Below are 22,194 nucleotides of genomic sequence, written 5' to 3'. Positions count from 1 at the left end.
CAGTCTGTTCTAGCCAAGCCTCTAATGTTGTAGTTACACTAGAGGGATTTGTCACAAGGCCGACTGGCTGTAGGAATCAGCTGTGCGGAAAACTTCAGTCCTCTGGGGAGGTGCTAGTCCAGCCTTTGCTTGAGGCGATCGGCAAAATGCTCTGCGCAGGGCCTGGGCGGGGCGGGCTCAACAGGGCGGGGGGGAGGGAGCAGCTATGGCTGCTCTCAGTCCGTCCCCAGGGGCTCTGCCTCTCTGTTCCCACAACTGCTGCAAACCTCGGAGGGACCGTAGCCAGACAGTCCCGCTTCTCCCGTTTGAGTCTGGGTCCCTAGAGACTCGCCCGGATCTGTAGCTCAGAGTCTGAGACTCACTCCTGATTGAAAACGACAACCGCGCCCTCAGCCACCAGCCTGCTTTGCGCGCGCACCGCCGCACCACCGTACCTTTAAATTTTCCACACTGCGCCTCCTCTAATCCTCGAAATGCTGTTGTTTTTCCTTCTAGTTGTAGAGTCTCTCCTCAGCCAGCCTTCCTGTGGTTCTGGGTGATGTCCGTTCCGTCTTTTAGTTGTATTTTTGAAATGGTTGTTCGAGGCAGCAAACTCCGGTGTTTACCTATGCCGCCATCTTGGTTTCTCCTGGAATTTGAATCTTGAACAGAGGGATAAAATGATTAAAACTAGTTGGTGTTCATTCATTCTAATGCGTGTGCCCTGGTCAGACAATTATAGTTTTGTTCTATTAACCCTCCTATCTTTGTGGGCCTGCTTTGGTCCAAGCCTGGTTTTCCTGTTTCTGTTGAAAAAAAAAAAACAACCTCAAATGATGCATCTAATTTTCTCCTAATATTATTCATTGGAACCTAAACAAATAGATAGTTGAGATGATCTTAGCAGTTCCAAATTCCAGTAATAATGCTTCAACTTTAAGCAAAGGAACATTGTGAGTTAGCATATTTATTTTTATAATTGACACGAAATCTAATTTTATGGTCCTATTTTGAAACCAGAACTAATGAAGAAGCCACTAGAAGTTCTAATAACTCCTGCCTTTAATATTTCCTAAATTTGTATCTTGAGGTCCTCTAACTACCACTCTGTTAACTATGATAGCAGTAATTGGATTACTGAGCGTAATTGTTTTTCTTATTTTATAGCATTTTAGTCAAATGAATTCTATTTGTTTTTTTGGGGGGGAGGGAAGAACATAGATGAACTAATTTTTTTCTCAGAGATTTTCTCAGCTCTTTTTAATTGCTCCATGCTGATGTCTTCCCCATAAAGAGCAAACCTTTTATGATTCTGAGCCCTCCCATGAGATCACGTTTTGACCTCCAGGCTTGAAACTACTGACAGAGATTTAAGCATTTTTACATATAAGGTCACCCCCCTTTTAAAAACATTTTAAGGGTATTGTACAGGAAAGTTCATTAGGTTGCCTTTCTGATGAAGACAATATAGTATAATGCTTAGGAGTATAAGGGTCTTAGATTAGAGTTTTGATTCTACCACAGACTAGTTGTATGACTTAAATCAAGTATACTTATGCTCTCTTAAGTTTCAATTTCTTCAGCTGTAAAATGTGGGAGTTCTAGGAAAATTAAATGAAATGATGCACATTTAATGCTTAGTATTTGGCACAGAGTAAGCAGTCAATATTGTTAGCCAACATTATTATTATTATTACTACTCTTTCTCCTACCTCAAGCACTCTGGAAGGTCCTGTTTTGTCACATCAGAATTATTTTTGGTGCTTTAAGCATATTTTTCTCTATCAAATTACACATTTTCTCTGTGTTTTCTCTTATATCTATCCTATAAATTATATATTTTATTCTAAGCAATATTTCTTCCCAGTATTCTTAGATATGACTTAATGTACTTTTCATCTCCTTCTGAAATATACATAATAGTGTTAAGAACCCAGACTGTACCTCAGATCTACTAGGCAACTAGTAAATATGGCACTTTATCATTGCAGTCTTTTGATAGTTGTTTCCATATGTCTTAATCATGTCCTTGAAGATTGCTCTATATCTTCCTACAAGTGTTTTGCTGCAGTGTGGGTGTTAAGCCATCATCAAATGTATTTGTCAACCTGTCCTCATAAACATTGAATGACTTCTGAAAAGAGGCAAATCTCAGTTTCTGTGGTGGAAACTATAGGCAGGGAGACTTCATTCAGTCAACAATATTTTGGACTTCAGTAGTAGTATTTTGGGGCACATTGCAGCACAAACCCCCATTAAAAAACACACTCAGGACTTACTTCCTTTGTGAATGGGTATAGGAGCCTCTTTCCATTGAGGTTCTGTGGCTGATTCTTTTCCTGTGATAGGTAAAGACTCATTTCTTTTTTCAAACTTAGTAAGCCCTCTGATTTGGCAGGCACTGTGCTAGGCAGTGAGGATATAGCAGTGAGAATATAGTTATTTTCCATTATTTGCCATGTCATGGAAAACCCATTTCCTCTTGACCTCTGATGAGGGAATTGTCTATATTTCAGAGCTGCAATACTTTGGTGTTCTAGATCATTGCTGTTATAGGCCATATTCATGTCCACGTTGATAACACTTTCACAACTGAGTAGAGCTAGTTTCATGAGAATTTTTCTTCCTTGATTTTTTGGGACTTTGTCTCTGATGATATTTCCTCCTTTCTATCTGAGAAACCCCCTTTAAAAAGTCCTTAGTCACTTTCTCGTAAATGGAACCTTATTAGCAGCTTAATGATTTGGTTCACTAAATTAGGATGTTAATTTCTAACTATCAGTAGTGTTTACTTTTAGTCCTATTATACTATACTAGAGGCCTGGTGCACAAAATTCGTGCACTTGGGGGGGGGGGGGGTCCCTCAGCCCAGCCTGCCCCCTCTAACAGTCCGGGAGCACGGGGAGCGGGCCTAAGCCACAGTCTGGCCTCCCTCTGCAGGAGACAATTGGCTGATCAGGGGATGGTACCACCCCCATCACCCTGCTGCTGCTGCCACTGCTGGCTGCCACAGCCGCCAAGGTGTTTTCATCAACACGGACTCCAATCCCTTCACCACGAAAAAATGACAACTTCCTTTAGGAATTTTTAAGATGTCTCTTTCATAGGATATGACATTTCTTTCTTTCTTTTTTTTTTTAATCCTCACATGAGGATATTTTCCCATTGATTTTTAGAGAGCGTGGAAGAGAGAGGGAAAGACAGAAACATCAATATGAGAGGCACACTTTGATTGGTTGCCTCCTGCATGAGCCCTGACCTGGGCCCCGGCCAGGGAGGAGCCTGTAACCTAGGCACATGCTAGGTCTGGGGGCCGGCCCCCCTGCGGGTTTGTGTCTCCACTCTGGCCACAGCAGCCCAGCTCAATGGCTGCAGGGCTGGGGCTGGGGCTGGGGGCCGGCCCCTCTGTGAGTTGTTCTCTCCGGCTCTGGGGCTGGGTGCGGGCTGCCCTGTCTGTTGTTTTCTCAGGCTCTGGGCCCACACCAGGCCCCTCCTCCTGAGCTGGTTGTGACCGTTATGGTGTCCCAGCCTAATTTGCATATTACCTCTTTTATATAAATATATGTATATGTATATGTATATGTATATGTATATGTATATATAATTGTTCTGATTTACCTAAATCAAGGACTTTGTTTTAGATTTTTCTTCCATCACCTTTCAATTAAACTGTGATATTTTTATTAACACTTCAATATTTTTATTAACCTACTTCAAGTCACGTCATGGGATTATGAATGAGGGATAATAAAGTTAAAATTGATCAAGACTTAATCAGAACATTTTAAACATGATTTCTTAGAATGCATTATAGTATAGATTATCTTCCTCTTCATAATTTCATACATCTTTCATTCAGAACACATTTATTAGAACTAAAGAGATAAATAAAACACTGTTCTTGTCACCAAGACACTCATTATTTAGAGAGTATGGACAGTCATGTCCACAGGTGCCTTATTGCATAATACTTACTAACATAAAGATTGTGTGAAATGAAGGGAATGAGTACCTAAATGCATGGGACTTATCTTGAAAGAAGTCAGCAGAGAAGATGTGTCAATGGGTCTTGAAACACAGAAGAGGGTGTAAGACCATCCAGAAAGAGGAAAATGCAGGGGCAAAGACATATTAGAGGCACAAAAGAATATAGAATTATCTGGGAATGAATGATTATTTTTTCTTTTATGGTTTTGGAGGTTAGGTTGGACAGGGTGGTAGCTATGGGAGGAGAAAAGAGTACAGGGGGAAAAAAGACTGGAAAGTATAGTTGTAATCAGAATAAAAAGGGCTTTGGAGGAGTTTGCACTGTAACCAGTATGGAGGAGCCATTGACGAGCTAGGCAACTGAAGGTTTAAGAGCCTAGAGGCTGAGAGGAAGGACAGGGGGCTTATTTACTCATCTAAATCAGTGGTCCCCAGTCCCTGCTTCCCTTCAGAATTATCCTTGGCATTTGTTAACAATACATGGTCAAGCTGCACCGCCGGTGATTTTTAATAAGTGGGTTTAGAGTAGGGACAGACTATCTTAATTTTTAAATAAACTTCATAGATGATACTGATCAACAGCCAAGTCTGAGAAATGTCTGTGTGATGGCCCAGGGCAGGAAGTTTAAAAAGATCTCAGTTGGGTTCATGGTTATGCAGGGAGAGGCTGCTAGTGTCAAGTCAGAAGATGCTCGTTTCCAGCTGGTTCAGCTGAGCATGAACTGCTGAGGCAAATTTTGGGAATAAATGTAGAAAGCCCAGAGCAGTTGACCAGTCAATTGAGATGGAGTCAAAGGCAGTCTGTGTTAATATCAGGGCCAGTGAGCCAGTGGTGCTGGTATATTTTCAGACTCCAAACATAATCCAGAGGAAGGAAATGTCTCCAGACTTTAAAGGCATTTGCTCCCCTTTCCTTATGTTGCATAAGTTTCCTTAGGCTGATTTTACTTAATCATAGTCTCCACAGCCTGTGATGCAAATGAAGGCACATTAAAATTTAATCTTCAAAATGTAATAGATTTTTTAAAGTTCTCACCTGAGGATATGTTTTTATTGATTTTCAGAGAGGAAGGGAGAGGGAGAGAGAGAGGGAGCAAGAGAGAGAGGGAGCAAGAGAGAGAGGGAGAGAGAAATATCAATATGTGAGATACATTCATCGGTTGCCTCCTGTAAGCACCTCAGGCTAGGGATCAAACCTTCAACTGAGGTATATGCCCTGACTGGGAATTGAACCCACCACCTTTGGTGTACGGGACAATGCCCCAACCAACTGAGCCACTTGGCCAGGGCCACAATATAATAGATTTTATTTCCCTTCTGTTCAACTAGGAACTTCTTCCCTCAAAATTTTCCCACAGTTATCTGGGGAACCTACTTACCTTGTTCAACTCTGGCCTCTTTCTTATCAAGCTTCCACCTATTGTTACCTTTCCATGGAGCCCAGCTCTGTGGGCACATCTGCCTTCTCAGGGGCCAAGGGGGGCCTGTGGTCTGTGGCAGAGGGGGATGGGGAAATGAGCCTCTGTCCAGCCCTGTGCTGGTTGGGTCCTCTGGGTTGAACTGGAACTTGACTCTCTCATAGTCTTTTATGACACAGTCTCTTCAGCTTCTGGCCTTTACCATTTTCCATCCATTTTCTTCATCTCCTCCCCTCCTCCCCCCAGTTTGATTGAATGAATGAAAAAGTGGAGATAATGGAAGGTAACAGATGCCATCTTATCTCCCTGATTGATTGACTGATTCATTCTTTCTGTGATTCAACAGTTACACCAAGCACCATGTGTACGTAAATTAGCTTTTGTATGGCCAGCATGGCTCAGTGGCTGAGCATCAAACTATGAACCAGGAGGTCACAGTTCGACTCGTGGTCCCGGCACATGCCTGGGTTGCAGGCTTAATTCCCGGGGCGGGTGTGCAGGAGGCAACTGATCAATGATTCTCTCTCATCATTGATGTTTCTCTCTCTCTCCCCCTCTCCATTCCTCTCTGAAATCAATAGAAATATATTTTAAACAAGTAGCTTTTGATTGTAAACATGTATGGTCTCTGGCACGTAGGCTCTGGAAGCATAGTTATCGTATATCACCCTTCTCGCAAGAAGGAACGGTTGTCCTGTGCAGAAGGCTAAGGCTCCTGAACTATAAGTGCAGGAAAATGTTCAAGGTCTTCTGGCACGGAATAGGTGGAATTAAAACACCATGAAATACTAGAGATAAATTTTAATCATGACAAATGATTTTAGACCTTAAGTCCACCGTTTCTAATAGAAATAAAAATGAGAAGTTAATTCTGACCTCAGTTTAGGCCAAGCTTCATTATTTTAAGGAAAAAGTATGATGCTATAGTTTTATAGTCTGCACTCCCACAGGGAATGGATTTACCCACTTAGCTTTAAATATCACTCTGATGTTTATGACTCCCAGATCCTATCTCCAGTCTTAGCCTTTCTTTTGAGCTTGAGTCCAGCTTTCCAAATGAAAGCTTTAAACTCATCGTGTCTTCTGTAGGGGAAACAGCACGGGTTTTTTTATCTGAGAGAAATGCATTTGACATTTGGTGGACATTTTGTCTCCTCATCCTCAGGATTTTCTTTCTGAGGTGTTTATTAAATTTGCTAGAACTTTCAGAATAAAAAGGAATAGTGGCATTGTGTCTCCTCCTGGATGCTATTTTAGTGCTTCACGATTGCCATGATTTTCTCTGTTGTCTAAAATTACTATTTTTTCTCATGCTTAAAGAAAGAGCTTTCTGAGTTTATTGAGCTTTGCCTCCCACCTCAGCTTTATTGAGGTATAATTGACAAATGAGATTTTAATATATTTAGAATGTACATTGTGATTATTTGATATATTTATTGTGAAATGATTACCATATTACAGGCTAATGAGGCTAATTAACACATTTATCACCTCACATGGTTGCTTTTATTGTGTGTGTGAAAACTCTTAAAATCTATTCAAGGAGGCGCTGAAAAAAAAAAAGAAAAAAAGGAGAGGCTGGGAGCTTGGGTCACCGGGGGGTGTGGCCAGACTGAAAATGGCCATCAGCCCCTCACCCAGTCTGGCCACACCCCCATGGGGTGAGGGTCCCCACTGGGGGGCTTGGCCAGCCTGCAAACAGCCATCAGCCACTCACCCAGCCACTGCACGCCTCTGGTGTGCAGTATTATGAACTATTGTCACCATGCTGTACGTTAGATCTTTAAAACTTATTTCATTTTATAACTGAATGTTTGTATCCTTGACCAGCATTCCCCTTTCCCCCAATTTTACTTCTTCCTTTATGATTTGGGTGTTTTTTATTTCATTTTCTTTTCTGATTGCTGTGGCTAAGATATCCAGTACCATGTTGAATAGGTGTGATAAGAGTGTGTGCCCTTGTCGTATTCCTGATCTTAAAGGGAACACTTTCTATCTTTCACCATTGTTATGATGTTAGCTGTGGGTTTGTCATATATGGCCGTTATTATGTTGAGGTATATTCTTTTGTATGCAATTTGTTGAGAAGTTTTTATCATAACAGGATGTTGAATTTTGTCAAATTCTGTTTGGGCTCTACTGAAATGATCATATTTTTTTTTTCATTTTGTTAATGTGGTATATTGCATTTATTGATTTGAATCATATTTATATTGACCCATCCTTGAATCCCAGGAGTAAATCCTGCTTAATCACTGTGTATGAGTCTTTCAATATACTGTTAAATATGGTTTGCTAATGTTTTGTTAAGGATTTTTCCATCTATGTTCATCAGGAATATTGGTCTGTAATTTTCTTGTAGTATCCTTTTCTGGCTTTGGTACCAGGATAATGCTGACCTTGTAAAGTCATTTTGGAAATATCCCTTCTCATCAAGTTTTTGGAAGAGTTTGAGAAGGCATTAATTATTCTTTACATTTTTGGTAGAATTCACTAGTGAAACCATCCAGTCCTGTGTTTTTCTTTAGTGGGAGGTTTTTTGATTACTGATCATTTTCTTACTTGTTATTGGTCTGTTCATATTTTCTATTTCTTCATGATTCAGTATCATACTATAAGAAGATTGCTCTGTGTTTTAAGTGCAGTCATATTTCAGATTTTGTATCAAAGTATAATAATTTGTAAATTATTCAAGCTGTGGCTATCTATCTGTGGTAGATAGAAAATTTTAAAAATGGCACCGGGAATGATTAGTTCCTTTGATATTTTGAAATATTTTTCAAATGAAAATTAGTTGAGCCTGACACTTTTGTGGGGAAGTATTTTTTCAGATATATTTTTTAGTTTCTTCTATCATTATTCCTGTGTTCAAGTTTTGTTTTTTTGAGTCAGTTTGCTGATTTTATATCTTCATCTTTAATGACCAATGATGTAAACTTTTTTATGGGCTTATTGACCATTTGTGTATCTTCTTTGGAGAAATGTTGGTTCAAACCCTTTGTCCATTTTTAGTGGGGTTGTTTGTTGTTTTATATGAATTTATAACAGTTCTTTATATATACTAAATGCAGGCCTCTTAGCAGATGTAAGATTTGTAAATATTTTGTCTCATTCTGTCAATTGTCTTTTCACTTTTTTGATGGTATCATTTGAAGCTTTTAATTTTGATGAAATCCTAATCCCAGGTCATGAAGATTGACTCCATTTTCTTCTAAGAATATTTTGGCTGTCACACTTGGATCTGTAACTGATTTTGAATTAATATTTGTATTTGGTGTGATGTAGGGGTCCATGTAGATGTCTAATTGTCCAAGTACTATCTGTTGGAAAGGCTATTTCTTCTTTATCATACATTGAATTTGAATGTTTACATAGGTTTTTGCTTTGGAGCTCAATTAGAGTGCTTTTGGCTTTTAATTTAATTTAAAAGAGGATTTTAACCCATTTGCATGTATTATTATTGACCATATATTTAGTCTTATTTTGAATATCATTTAGGTCTTCTGGTTCCCATGTTTTCTTTCTTTTGATTGCCTTTCCTTCAGGTATATAGAATAAGTGTTTTTAACTGCTTTATTTCTTCTTGCTAATAGGAAGAAACTCTGAATAATATTCATTTAAAAACCACATATACTAATAGTCTCATTGCTTGAGAGTTACATTTCAAGTTGCATTAAGAATAGGTGTACAGTTCACTAGTATAAATGTAGATGACTGCATTATGAACTTTTTAAGGATAATGAAATATGATGATAGATATTCAGAGGATTTGATTAAAAAATGAAATGTCTCATATTAATATATAATAACAATGATAAACAAATTAGACATATATATGACACTATTGCCTTAATAACTATTTTTTTACTTAGCTTTATTTAGTAGCTATTTTTTAAATTTCTGAAAAATCATTCAGTGCTTAAAATATGTATACCACCAAGACTCAAAGAACTATATATAACAAGACTAGAGGCCCGGTGCACAAAAATTTGTGCACTCAGGGGGGTCCCTCAGCCTGGCCTATGCCCTCTCACAGTCTGGGACCCCTCGAAGGATGTCCACCTGCTAGCTTAGGCCCACTCCCCGGGGGAGCGGGCCTAAGCTGGCAGTCAAACTTCCTTCTGGCAGCCTGGGAGCCTTCGGGGGATGTCCACTTGCCAGCAGGGAGCAGGCCTAAGCTTCAGTTGGACATCCTTAACACTGCTGAGGAGGCGGGAGAGGCTCCCACCACCACCACTCTGCTGGCAGCTGGCAGCCTGGCTTGTGGCTGAGCAGAGCTCCCCCTGTGGGAGCACACTGACCACCAAGGGGCAGCTCCTGCATTGAGCGTCTGCCCCCCTGGTGGTCAGTGTGTGTCATAGTGACCAGTCATTCCCAGTAGTTCTGCTGTTAGGGTCAATTTGCATATTACCCTTTTATTATATAGGATAGAGGCCTGGTGCATGGGTGGGGGCCGGCTGGTTTGCCCTGAAGGGTGTCCCAGATCAGGGTGGGGGTCCCGCTAGGGTGCCTGGCCAGCCTGGGTGAGGGGCTGAGGGCCGTTTTCAGGCTGGCCAGACCCCCTTCAGGGTGGGGGTCCCTCCTGGGGTGCCTGGTCAGCCTGGGTGAGGGGCTGATGGCTGTTTGCAGGCTGGCCAAGCCCCCCAGCGGGGATCCTCACCCCATGGGGGTGTGGCCAGACTGGGTGAAGGGCTGAAGGCTGTTTTCAGGCTGGCCACACCCCCTTCAGGGTTGGGGGGTCTCGCTGGGGTGCCTGGCCAGCCTGGGTGAGGGGCTGATGGCCGTTTTCAGGCTGGCCACACCCTCCCGTGACCCAAGCTCCCAGCCTCTCCTTTTATTCTTTTTTTTTTTTTTTCAGCGCCTCCTTGAGCGGAGGCCAGGGCGGGCTGGAAGCAGGTATCTGGGATTCATTTATCTTCTATAATTGAAACTTTGTAGCCTTGAGCGGAGGCCAGGGCGGGCCACGGAAGGCGGGAAGCTTGGCTTCCTCCATCGCCGGAGGCAACCCAAGCCTCCTGCTCTCTCCAGCTCTGTGGCCGCCGCCATCTTAGTTGGGTAAATTTGCATACTCACTCCTGATTGGTTGGTGGGCATGGCTTGTGGGTGTAGAGGAGTGGCCGTGTGATGGTTAATTTGCATGTTTCTCTTTTATTAGTGTAGATAGTTTTGTTTAATATTACTACAAATATAAGTGAAATTAAAGCTCTTGAAATATATTTTTCTGTTTTCACACCTTATTATAGGAAGCATATTCTTTAATTGAGAAGGTTGAAGTAGAACAAAATGCTCAATATTTGTATCTGAAAAATATGGAAAGTTCAAAAGAAAAGAAAAGCAGAATCCCTCCTCCACCTATCCTGCTATCCCGAACTCATTGTTCTGTGATGTTGAAACCTGCTCCATTTATTTCAGATGTTAAGGTATGTTGTCCACTATTATCTTTACTTCAGACAATGCAAAATAAGTACTTTTATGACTATAATGATTGATACTTTTATTGCTTTTAGGGCCTGACTAGTCTTATTTATTAGCACCGAACACTGGGATTAATATTCTAATGTAGTAATTATACTTAGTTTCTTCATGATCTTTTCCTTTTTATGCTGGTTCCCTTTATGCTCTTTATAGTCCTGCGATACCCACATATATAATAAAGAGAAACAGTAGAGAAGCATTTGTAAGTATCTTCATCACCATGACAGAGTCATATGCTGACATTCTAGTGTGACACTTGAAGAGGGTAGATGTTATTCTCAGAGTCAATGATGGAGATGAATTTGGGGATGGTGAATTTAGTGGTTCTTTCCAAAGTTCTTCCAAGTAAATGGGGATGCTTTTAATACAAACATACAAATGACAATTCCAGCTATATTATAAGTCACACATTTTTATGTATGTATTGAAGAATGTGCTCTTTTTTTCCATCCTCAATGCCTTGGAACTCAGCCTAAATGTTACTGTAACTTGAGATTTTAGTTTCCTCACAAACATTTGGTTCTACCTAATTTATATTTTAAATATTACCTTTTCCTCTTTTGGATGATCAACAACATGCTCTTCGATGTTATATAAAAATTAAAGTTGTGTCTTTGATTCTTTTAGGACTTCCACATGAGATTACATTGACTTGGTATAGTGGGAAGGGCATGGGCTTTAAAGTCAGATGCAAGTTTAAAAATTCCAGCTCCACCTGCTAGCAGTAGGACTCTCTAGGAAATCTGATTATACTTCCTGAGGTGTTTTATGTTTTGTTGTGCTTTCATTTGTAAAATATGTTTACTGTGAAAATTAAATGAAGTATTATATAATATTCTTGGTATATTAACTTTTCCCCTCATAGCTTATTAAATATACATAGTAAAGTTTTCTAAAAGCAATTAATAATGTAACCATGATTACATGATTTAATTTTTATTTTTTCATAAATGTTGTCCAATGAGCATTGAGTATCTATCATCTATCAAGCAGTGTATGGTAATTGAGGTATAAACACAAATAAAACATGGTTCTAGTCTTTGAGGAGTTTTAGACTGATGATAGATGGACATCAGTGAGAAGTAATACCATCTTCCCAATGCCTTATAATTGGGGGAATAGAAGTATCATTTTTCTTATGTCTAACTGCGCTATAATAAATGCATTATTCCAATTGCTAGCCATTTTAAAGTTCAACTTTGGATTTTTCTGGATATGTTGAAAGAATAGGGAGTCACTGATTTTAGAAATTTAGTGCAGAACTAAGACTGGATGATTTACCAAGAGATTTAGTTGTTGTTTTTCAAATGTTTTGGTTTATTTTACCAAAATCTTATTTTTTATGCATTTTAAATTAGTGACTATTTTATTTCATAATGCTTGGAAATAGGAAGACATGAGTCCCATATTTGACTTGTAGTTGTTGGACTTACCACTTTATATTAAGTTTTTTTGTTGGACTTACCACTTTATATTAAGTTTTTTTGTTTAAAAAATATATATTTTATTGATTTGAGAGAGGAAGAAAGAGGGTGATAGAGATAGAAGCATCATTATAAGAGAGAATCATTGATCGGCTGCCTCCTGCACGCCCCACATTGGGGATCGACCCCGCAACCCAGGCATGTGCCCTGACCGGGAATCAAACTGTGACCTCCTGGTTCATAGGTCAACACTCAAACGCTGAGCCACGCTGGCCGGGCCACATTATATTAAGTTTATGTATGTAATACATTAGCAGAGTTATATACTCTAGGAAATTACCTTCTGCTTCCTACTGAGCAGCACTAGATGGTGCTGTGGGCTTAAATACATTTTCTGGTTTGAGAATTCAGCCATCTTTTGTTTGATCAAAATCACTGTTAAGGTTTCATTAAAATCTGTCTTAATAGTTGAAAGTGCTGATGCTATTTATGCATGTTTACTTCTGAAGTTAGTGATGATTTGTTTATGGTGTCATTACTCTTATGTAGATTCTAATCACACATTGCTTCTTATAAGTAATTATATAAACTAAGATGTTTTCATCTGTGGAACAAAATATAAAGCCTGCTTGTAAATATGCTTTTAGAGGGAATTTTACCCTTCAAATTCTGGTTGATAAATAGAGCTTAGCTTAGAGCAATAATGGTTTAAATCATAAGCATAAACTTTCTTTTTTTCCTCTTTACGAAAAATGGTTCATTTTTTTGCATGGGCGGTCAAGGAAAGTTAGTTTCTCATTTTTGTGTGAGATTCGTCTGACTTCTTTTCCCAACCTCCAGCTTCCAAGTTTTTTTAGGACTCTCTGTCCTTAGAGTTCTCCTGCCTTTGTAGACGGCTCCTTAATCACTTGAGAAAATTTTTTTGGAAACACAAAGTTTGGCCACCTGCACCAGAAATTCTTATTCACTGAGGCCATGCAGGCTTGGGTGTATGTAATTTTTTTAAATGATTGATTCTGTACAAAGTGTATTTTAAAAAGTGATTCTGCTGCATAGTCTGAGTTGAGAACTACTTGAACAGACAAGGCACAATTAGGGTTTTCTGTTGACCCAGAAGAAGAGATAGCAGACTAAGCTATGAGAAGCCTTTGCTCCTTAGAGAAGTTTACATTTCACTTGTCATCCAATTTCCTTGTAATTTAGGAGTTGAGATGTTGTGAAGGGGAATCTATGGGGAAAAGGGAATGCCACAATGATGACAATTCCTCTGTTCTTAACCCCTGGTCAGTATGGCTCCTAATAATGCTGGTCCCTGGGTATCAACTTGCTCCCTTTCCTTATAGTGAGAATAGTTCATTACAATAAAGGATTTCCATTATTTTGACATTTTGGCAGAAGGGCCATTGTCTAGGCATTTAATCAAGTTTAAGTTTGGTTGTTTTAGTAGAATGTGCATTTTGCTTTTGGTTTATACCTATATTTAAGAATTATCAAAAGGATATCAGAAAATGCATGCACTGGAGAAAAAAAATTACCCATAATCTTACCACTTTATTACCCCAAATCTACCACCATTCTTATTTAGGAACATTTTCTTCCAGGCTTTTTTTTAACATGTATTTTTATATTTTACATTAAATACTATAATTTAGTATCTTGCTTCTTTTTCCACTTACTTTTTTGTCATATATTATTAAATAAAATATGAAAATCATTCCAGTGTTGGTCTTTTTTCCTATCAAAGTTAAGTCATCTTTGGAGCCACTCCCTGACACTATCTGACTTTGGGCCAGTTATTAAACGTCTCTGTGTCTTCATTTTCTGTAAAGCAAAATGACAATAGTAATCCCAACTTATAGTGATGTTATGAATATTAGAAAGCATATGTAAATTTCCTAGCAATACTCAGCATGTAGGAACTGCTCAGTTAGTGGTAGTTAAAATAATGAATAATGAATAATATTTTATCCTGTTAGTCCCAGGTAAACTAGCCTATATTTGCCTTTTTTAAAAAAGATTAAACCTAAGTACTTTTGTAAACCTAGATGTCATGTTTTAAAACTTGCATAGTTACATTTTCATTTCTTTGCCATATTCTGATAAAGGAAATTGAATGCCTTGTTAAACAGACTACAGATGCTGGGCTTGTCTCTCTCCTCGGCAGGTGTCGTGGTACCGCATTTTGGGCTGCAAAGCAGAAGGGAGCCATGGAAAAGTGAGACTAAATAATAATCGTCTCCCAAACTCAGGAGAGGCGGTATGTCAAATGGACAATAAAAACAAAACGAACCTCTAATTGTCAAGGAATCTTACCAAACATCTCATTTAATGTCAGTTTTTTCCTTTATGAAGTCATTATCATATCAGTGAATTTCTCTAATTTCAACTTGAGTCTGACTAAAATCTAACAGTAAATGAAAAGGTTTTTTTATATATAAGGTTTACTTAACTATATACTTAAATTTACATTACTTTAATTTTCATACATAACTTGGAATGTTTTTGTTAATAGATACCAGCGGATGGTAAAAGCATTTTTGAAGTGAAAGGTTTGGAAACCAATGAAAAATATGTCTTTGCAATTGCTGCTTATTCTTCTAATGGGCAGCTTGTCGGTAATGCTGTTGGGGAGACAACTAAACCGATTCTGATTTATCCACCTCTTTCTGCCGTTACTGCTCGGATGTTCCTGACGCAGGTACAAGAGATTTCTGCTCATATTTTTGTTCTTTACGTGTTTTTCCATTGAGCAGTTATTAAGTAATTTCTGATGGGGAAAAAAATCATAGCAGATGTTCTAAAGCTCCTGTAATACATGTTTTCCATTATTGCAATTTAATCTCATAAAGCAGGAATAATTCCTTCTCTTACGAGTTTGCTTTTTATAATAACACCTTTTCCTGGAAAAAAAATATATAACATTAATTTTAGAAATTTTGGAAAATACTGAAATGAAAAAAGAAAAAAAAATGATTGTTATCTGTTATTCTATCATCCAGAGAAACAGTTCTTAACCTGGGGCAATTATGGCCCCCAGGGGACATTTGCAGTGTCTGGAAACGTTTTGGGTTGTTACAATCTAGAGGGGTGCTACTGGTATCTAGTGGGTAGAGGCCAGGGATACTGGTAAGCATTCTACAATGTAAAGGACAGTGCTTGGCCCCAATAACAAAGAATTATCCAGTCCAAGCCCTGACTGATTTGGCTCAGTGGATAGAGCGTCAGCCTGCGGATTGAAGGGTCTCAGGTTTGATTCCGGTCAAGGGCATGCAACTTTTTTGCGGGCACACGATGTCTCTAACTCTCTGTCCCTCTCCCTTCCTCTCTGTAAAAAATCAATAAAATATATATATAAAAAGAATTATCCAGTCCAAGATGTCAGTAGTGCCAATGTGGAGAGAACAGGAGGTATACTTTCATCTGTGTGTATATATATGGGTGTTATACATGCACATACATACATATGAATTATGTCTATGTAATTTTAATCATATTTCTGTATATTCTGATATTTTCATTTTAATATATAACTGACATTTTCCCATTCCATTAAATTATTCTTTTAAAACGTAATTTTTAACAACTGCATGGTATTATCTATCTTATTGCTAGATCGTGGCTTGTTTAATAATTTTTCATTGTTGGACAAATTTAAAGACCTTCCAGTCCTTTGCTGTTATAAGCAAAGCTGTGATGCACATCTTGTTGTATTCATGATTACTTTCTTCGGATAGATTTATAGAAGTGAAATTTCTGAGTTAATAGGGACAGGCAGACCTGAGTTTAAATTCAAGCTTCTCGCACTAGCCACGTGATAGTGGGCAAATAACCTTCATCTGTGAAGTTGGAATGATAATAGTAGCTACCTCCTAAAGCGAATATGAGTATTAAGTGGAGCTATTCATGTCAGATGTTTAACCAGAGCATTTATCACACAGTAGGCACTTAATAAATATTATTGTTGTATTTAGTTGTGGATATATTCATGAATTAACATTTTTGCTGAAATGGTTACCTGACTTAAAGCATGTCACCAGTGAAAAGGATGCTAAGAAGAGTGTGACTCATTGACCTAAGTCTCAAGCATCTAATTTTAAACCTATTATTGACTATAGAGATGATGGCTATTCTAAATTTTATTACATTTCTATTGTGCTATTTTTTCTCTTAATAGTTGATTAGTATTATAAGTGAAGATTTTAGTGGCTTTTTATATGATCATATTTTTCAAAGAAAATTAAATTGAGAGAATTGCTAGGATTTGTCTAGCATTGGTTTAGCACATCATATTGGCTCATAGTTTTCTGATGTTTTGATTTCTTTGGGATCTGATATATTCCCTAATTTGCAGTGATGGAGTTATTTCAAAAAGAGGAATAGAATATTTTATCAAGGCCTAGTTTTTCTCCAGGGAGTGGTTTGAATCTTGGGATTCACTTGGCAGAACTTTCATTGAAAATTAATAAAACGAAGTCTCAGCTATACTGCCGGGATAATGAGAAATGTCATAAGGCAGTGACCTGTGTGTCTTTATTGATACCATATTTGCAGTACTTCAGTTAGTTTATAACAATTTATGAGCATTCTGCCTCATAACGTTAAGTGGCTAAAGCAAAATTTTCTCATTTAGTAAATCTCCTTATTTACAAAAGTTTAAAGGTTCTAGCAAGAAAATAGACCTTTCTCTTGGAATTGTGATTTATTTTTATGAGAGTGGTTTTTAATTTCAGGATAGTTCTGTTCTTTAAAAAATATTATAAATATTCTTATAATAAGTTATGGAGATATTTCACTTACTGCCTATTATTAACTGGGGCTTGAGATTTTAGGTTGCACTTTTGCTCAACATTATTCTTTAGACATTAATAAATTCAGGTGACTCTTTACTAGGTATTCCCTTAATTCAGGCTATTTGAAAAATTGTTTTGAGGAACCTATATGAATGATATATTTTCTGTAGATATTTTCTGATTTCCCTCTTTTTTAAAGCCTCATTTCTTTTTATTCTTCCCCTTTAAGTTGGGAATGGCTAGATAATGTGATATAAAATATAGAAAATTAGAAATCTGTGAGCAGAATTTTAGACAAATTTCTTGGTCTCTATTTCTCTATCTGTAAAATGGATATATACAAAATGCCATATACTGCAGGATTATTGAACTATTAAATCCAATAGTGAGTGGGTACAGTGGCTAGTTGAACAAAGGAAACGTGGAATATCAAAAACTATTGTGTGACAAGCATTTAAAAATGCATTATTGCCAAAACCAGTTTAACTCGGTGGATAGAGCGTCAGCCTGCGGACTGAAGGGTCCCAGGTTCGATTCTGGTCAAGGGCATATACCTTGGTTGTGGGCACATCCCCAGTAGGAGATGTGCAGGAGGCAGCTGGTCAATGTTTCTCTCTCATCGATGTTTCTAACTCTCTATCCCTCTCCCTTCCTCTCTGTAAAAAAAATCAATAAAAATGTATTTTAAAAAAATAAAAAAAATAAAAATGCATTATTCCCTTTATTATAATTACTCTATGAGGGGGTATTATCACTTTCATCTTATAGTTGAGGAGCCTGAGATTAATTTGATTCTTCCTCTGCCAGTCCCAGTTAATTCCAGAAAAGGTGTCTCAGGGAGGTTAATTTACCCAAGGTTACCTGGGTAGCAGATGGTAAGCCTGACACTTGAACCAGCTCATGCATTTTTATTGCTCTGTCAGGTTCCAAGGAAGTCATGTGTTTGATGTCTAACAAGTGCCCAGTTATTCTAGAGCCTGCATCTCTCCCATCTTGTCTCTGCCTGGGTTTGGTGTTGTTCAGCGGGTCTTGATGATCAGTGTTGGCAAGAGAATTTGATGCTGGGACATGAATGCTTTGTCAGTAAACACAGTGGTGTCAGGCGAAGGGGAAATAAAGTTCATACATTTTTTTTCACTTCATATATGAAGTCATTGAAATTATTTGATTAATAGAGTTTTGCCTATGACTATTCAAATAATAAAAGAAAAAGCTATCAGGTAAAAAAGATAGTTAACACCACTTTTAAGCTCTTTAAGAAATTTCAACTTTTCCCTCTTATCCTCTATGACTACTCGTTTTATACCTATTTGCTTATTGAAGAATTATTTATTCACTGTCTGTTTTGTGTCAGGTTCTATGCTAAATGTCATTTCTTCTTTCTTTGAAACATATATAACAACCCTTGTTTAGATAATTTTGATTTATGGTTTCAGTTAAGACTTTGTAAGTAGGGGAGCCAGCCTGGCGTGGGGAATACACCATGGGAAGGCTGCAGAGCTCTAAGTTTCATACCTTTGGTTCCCTCTAAATATGCTTTATTTTTCTTTCTCTAAAGGTTTTATTTCTTTACCTCTCTATCTTTGGAGGAAAAATAGCACCTCATTAATTTTTATATATCCCTCAAATTTAGCTGTAAACAGAGCTGCCTCCTAATCTTAATTCCAAATTCCTGGGAGAGAGACTTTGACTTGCCTAATATAATAAAGAATCTGACCTCTTTTTTGATGTTTGACCACTGACTTGGTCTTAAACCTCACCCCTCTTTTTTCCTTTGGCCACACAGTAAGGCAGGCTGATAGAGAGGTCTGTGGGCTTACCTTATCTTTGGTGCCAGCAGGAAATTTAAACCTTCCAGGTGGCAGGAACTTTCCTTATTCCTGCAGCCCAGCCACTAATCAAGGGCCAACCCATTTCTTCTGCTTTGTCCAAGCCAGCCCAGACCTGTGTGTGCCTGCCAAACTCTCCTTGGGAGTCTTGTGTGAGTAATAAATTTTCTCTCAAATTCTCCAAGTGTGTCCAGGTCATCAGCCTTAACCTCAGAACCAAAATTAGGGTTGGGGTCCATCCTATTTTGAAGTGGGGCTATAAAACACTCAGCTTAGGTCAGGCATTCACTCTGGGCCAGTCAATTGTATTATAGTACAGTGCAACCTCTGGGTATCCTCTTCTGTGGAAAAGGATGCATTCAACACATTATTCAATTCATTTACACCTTGTTACTGAGTGCTTACTCTGTGCCAGCATTGCTCCAGGCTAGTTATTCAAAACTTGAGCATGAATCAGTGATCAGGAATGCTAGTTAAACAGATTGCTGGGTCCTTCTATTAGAGGAAATGGGCAGTTCTAAGGAAATATAAAGTGGAGTATGGTAAAAGGAAATGGAAATGTGAAGTGGGGGAATGGAAGGTTGATTACAGTGTTGAATAAAGTGCTCAGGGAAGACCTCACTTAGAAAGTGAGGTTTGAGCAGAGACTTGAAAGAGGTGTGGGAAAGACTCTTGGAAGAAGAGCATTCTGCAGAAGGAGCTAGAGCAAAAGCCCTAAGATATCCAGAAGTGCACCTGGTATGTTTTACAAATAGCCAGGGGGCCAATATGGCTAGAGTAGAGGGACCCACGGAGAGTAAAGGATCGGTCAGAGAAGTAAAGCTGAATGGGTGGGTAGGGGAGTAGATCATGAAAAGACTTTTAGGCCATTTTAAGAACTTTGGCTCTTTGAGTGAAATGGAGGGTTTTGAGTAGTGGCACGATATAATGTGACTTATATTTTCAAAGTCTCACACTGACTGCTATACTGGAAATAGACCATAAGAGGGTAAGGGTGGAAGCAGAGAGACCTCTCTATTCCTATAATCGAATGAGAGATGAAGGTGGCTTGGCCAGAGTGATAGTAGATGATGTGATGAGAAGTGGCCAGATTCTGGATATGTTTTGAGGGAGGAGTTAACAAGAATTCCTGATGGAACGAATATAAAGAGAAAACTGAAAGATGACTCTAAGATATTTAGCTGACCAACTGCAAGGATATAGTTGACATGAACTGAGTTGAGAAAGGCCGTGGGTGGTGTAGATAGAGGCAGGGAAGATCCGAAATTCAGCTCAGGGTATGTTGAAGTAAGATATTAGATATTATTAGATATTTCTTACTTATCAGACTTATTGGATATTCAGAGAGTAGTTGGATATTGTTGAGTAGTTAGATGTATGAATCTGGAGTCTAAGAGAGACAGAGGTTTGGGCAGGAGAGGGATTTGAGAGTATTCATGTGCCCAAGCCATGGAGCTGGATGATATCACCAAGGAAATAAGTGCAGACAGAAAAGAGAAGAGGTTCAAAGACTGAAGCCTTGAGTTGCCAATATACAGAGATTGGGGGAAAGAGGAGGAGCTTGTACAGGCAACTGAAAAGGAATGTGGCCTTTGTAGTGAAAAGAAAATCAAGAGTGTGGTGTTCTGGAAGCCAGGTGAAGGTCATGTATCTAAGTTTATACTATACTTCATAATTACATCAGTCTTTAGTGCTGCTTTTTCATTTTAACCTCATCCCCTCTATCATCTGTTCAGCACATCACTACCAGTTAACCATCTTTGAACATGCGCGTATCATCGCACTCCTCTGCTAACCCACAAAGACTGGTTATTTTATAAACCATAGTTTTATCAAGTTATCTTTTCTTGTTTCACAGTGTTCACTAATTGAATAAATAACATTATTTTTCAAAAGGAAAGAACATTCAATTACAGTTTCACCAACCCCATTATACATCATCTGTTACTATTTCCCATGGAAATCTTAGAATTAGATGGTGTTTTAGTGACCACTTAGTCCAAATCCTTAATGTGAACAATGCAGCCCAGAAAAGTGACTCAGTTTCCACTTCAAGTCTCTGCTCCACTGTTTTTACTGAGTGTCAGGCTCTGTACAAATTATTCAACTATTCAATGCCCCATTGTCCTCATCTGAAATACGTAGATGGTAATAGAGCTTACTTAATAGAGCTGGGGTGAGGAGTCAATACAATAATGCATGACATCTTTAAATATTTCTACCTTATTTTCAAGACCTTCTGACACCATGTCCCACTTTACCTGTCCAATCATATTGCCCACTTTTCTCCAAATTCTGGCCTGCCTTTCCAGTCTCTCCTAACTGCACTGTGGTGATTTCCATTAATGGACCTTATTCAGATTCTGCCTAAGCTATGCTCATCTGAACCTTATCTCTTCTTAGGGGTCAACTTAAGCCCTGCCTCCTCCTTGAAGTCTTTATTTCTTCTTTTCTAAGCCTCCACAACTATTATGTTATCATTTGTAATTTTTCTGTGATTTCATGTGTTTTATGTCTATAACTTGATTACAGTTTCATGGAATATGAGAGCATTTTCAGCTTTGAAGAATCTATTTTTATGGTGCTTAGCACACGGTAGAAACTTCATAAAAGTTTATTGGTTGGTTGATTTTGAATGTTGACCTGGCAGATTTAAAAAGTTCTAGATCTGTAAATTATTCCCTGGAAGTGGAATATAACCTAGCAACATGTCATTTACATCCTTAATTCAATGAATTTACTAGTATACTTTATATTTTATCTGCTTCCATTAAGGACTTGAAGCAGCATATAACTTATGGTGAGATTTCATATTGCTATACATAAAAAAATAGAATGATATTTAGAAATATCTTTAAAGAAATATATTCTACCAAAAGAAATAGGTAAGTTGATGACTTTTTTCTTCTGAATGTTTCGGTTATATGAGTAAAAGCAGTTATTTTGCCTAAAGTTGAATGTGTTAAATTTAAAATATATCATGGCTTCTTGGAAGCATCTCTGTTTTATTCTTCACTCTTTTCAGCTGTGAACCCTTTGTTGTACAAAAATTCCGAAAGTGTCAGTCAGAAGCAGAAAAGAATGAAGTATATTTCATATTTTTGGTTTGGGAAATCTGATTGTTTCTCTTGGAACAGATTGTTCATTATAACAGTGTCTATAATAAATGGAGTGCGCTGCTGAGATAGATGGAAATGAAATTAATTTGGCTCAGATCTGATCTTTGTTTTGCTTATGAGAATTTGAAACATCCTTACAGAGTTTCAAATTTCTATGCAATTCAGAAATAAAA

The 22,194-nt window shown here is 38.2% G+C and overlaps 1 protein-coding gene across 1 annotated transcript in view; it reads left to right on the top strand.

Moving 5' to 3' along the window:
• The window catches only part of CFAP54 (cilia and flagella associated protein 54), a 241,930-nt gene that overhangs the window by 58,667 nt on the left and 161,069 nt on the right, over positions 1-22,194 (top strand). The window contains exons 20-22 of the mRNA XM_023749820.1: positions 10,628-10,804; positions 14,448-14,540; positions 14,796-14,981. Of these exons, the coding sequence (XP_023605588.1) occupies positions 10,628-10,804; positions 14,448-14,540; positions 14,796-14,981 (456 nt within the window). The remainder of the gene's footprint in view (positions 1-10,627; positions 10,805-14,447; positions 14,541-14,795; positions 14,982-22,194) is intronic.

The sequence above is a fragment of the Myotis lucifugus genome, unplaced genomic scaffold (genome assembly GCF_000147115.1).
Source record: "Myotis lucifugus unplaced genomic scaffold, Myoluc2.0 scaffold_10, whole genome shotgun sequence".
NCBI lineage: Eukaryota > Metazoa > Chordata > Mammalia > Chiroptera > Vespertilionidae > Myotis > Myotis lucifugus.
This window is presented reverse-complemented; position numbering and strand designations above follow the sequence as displayed.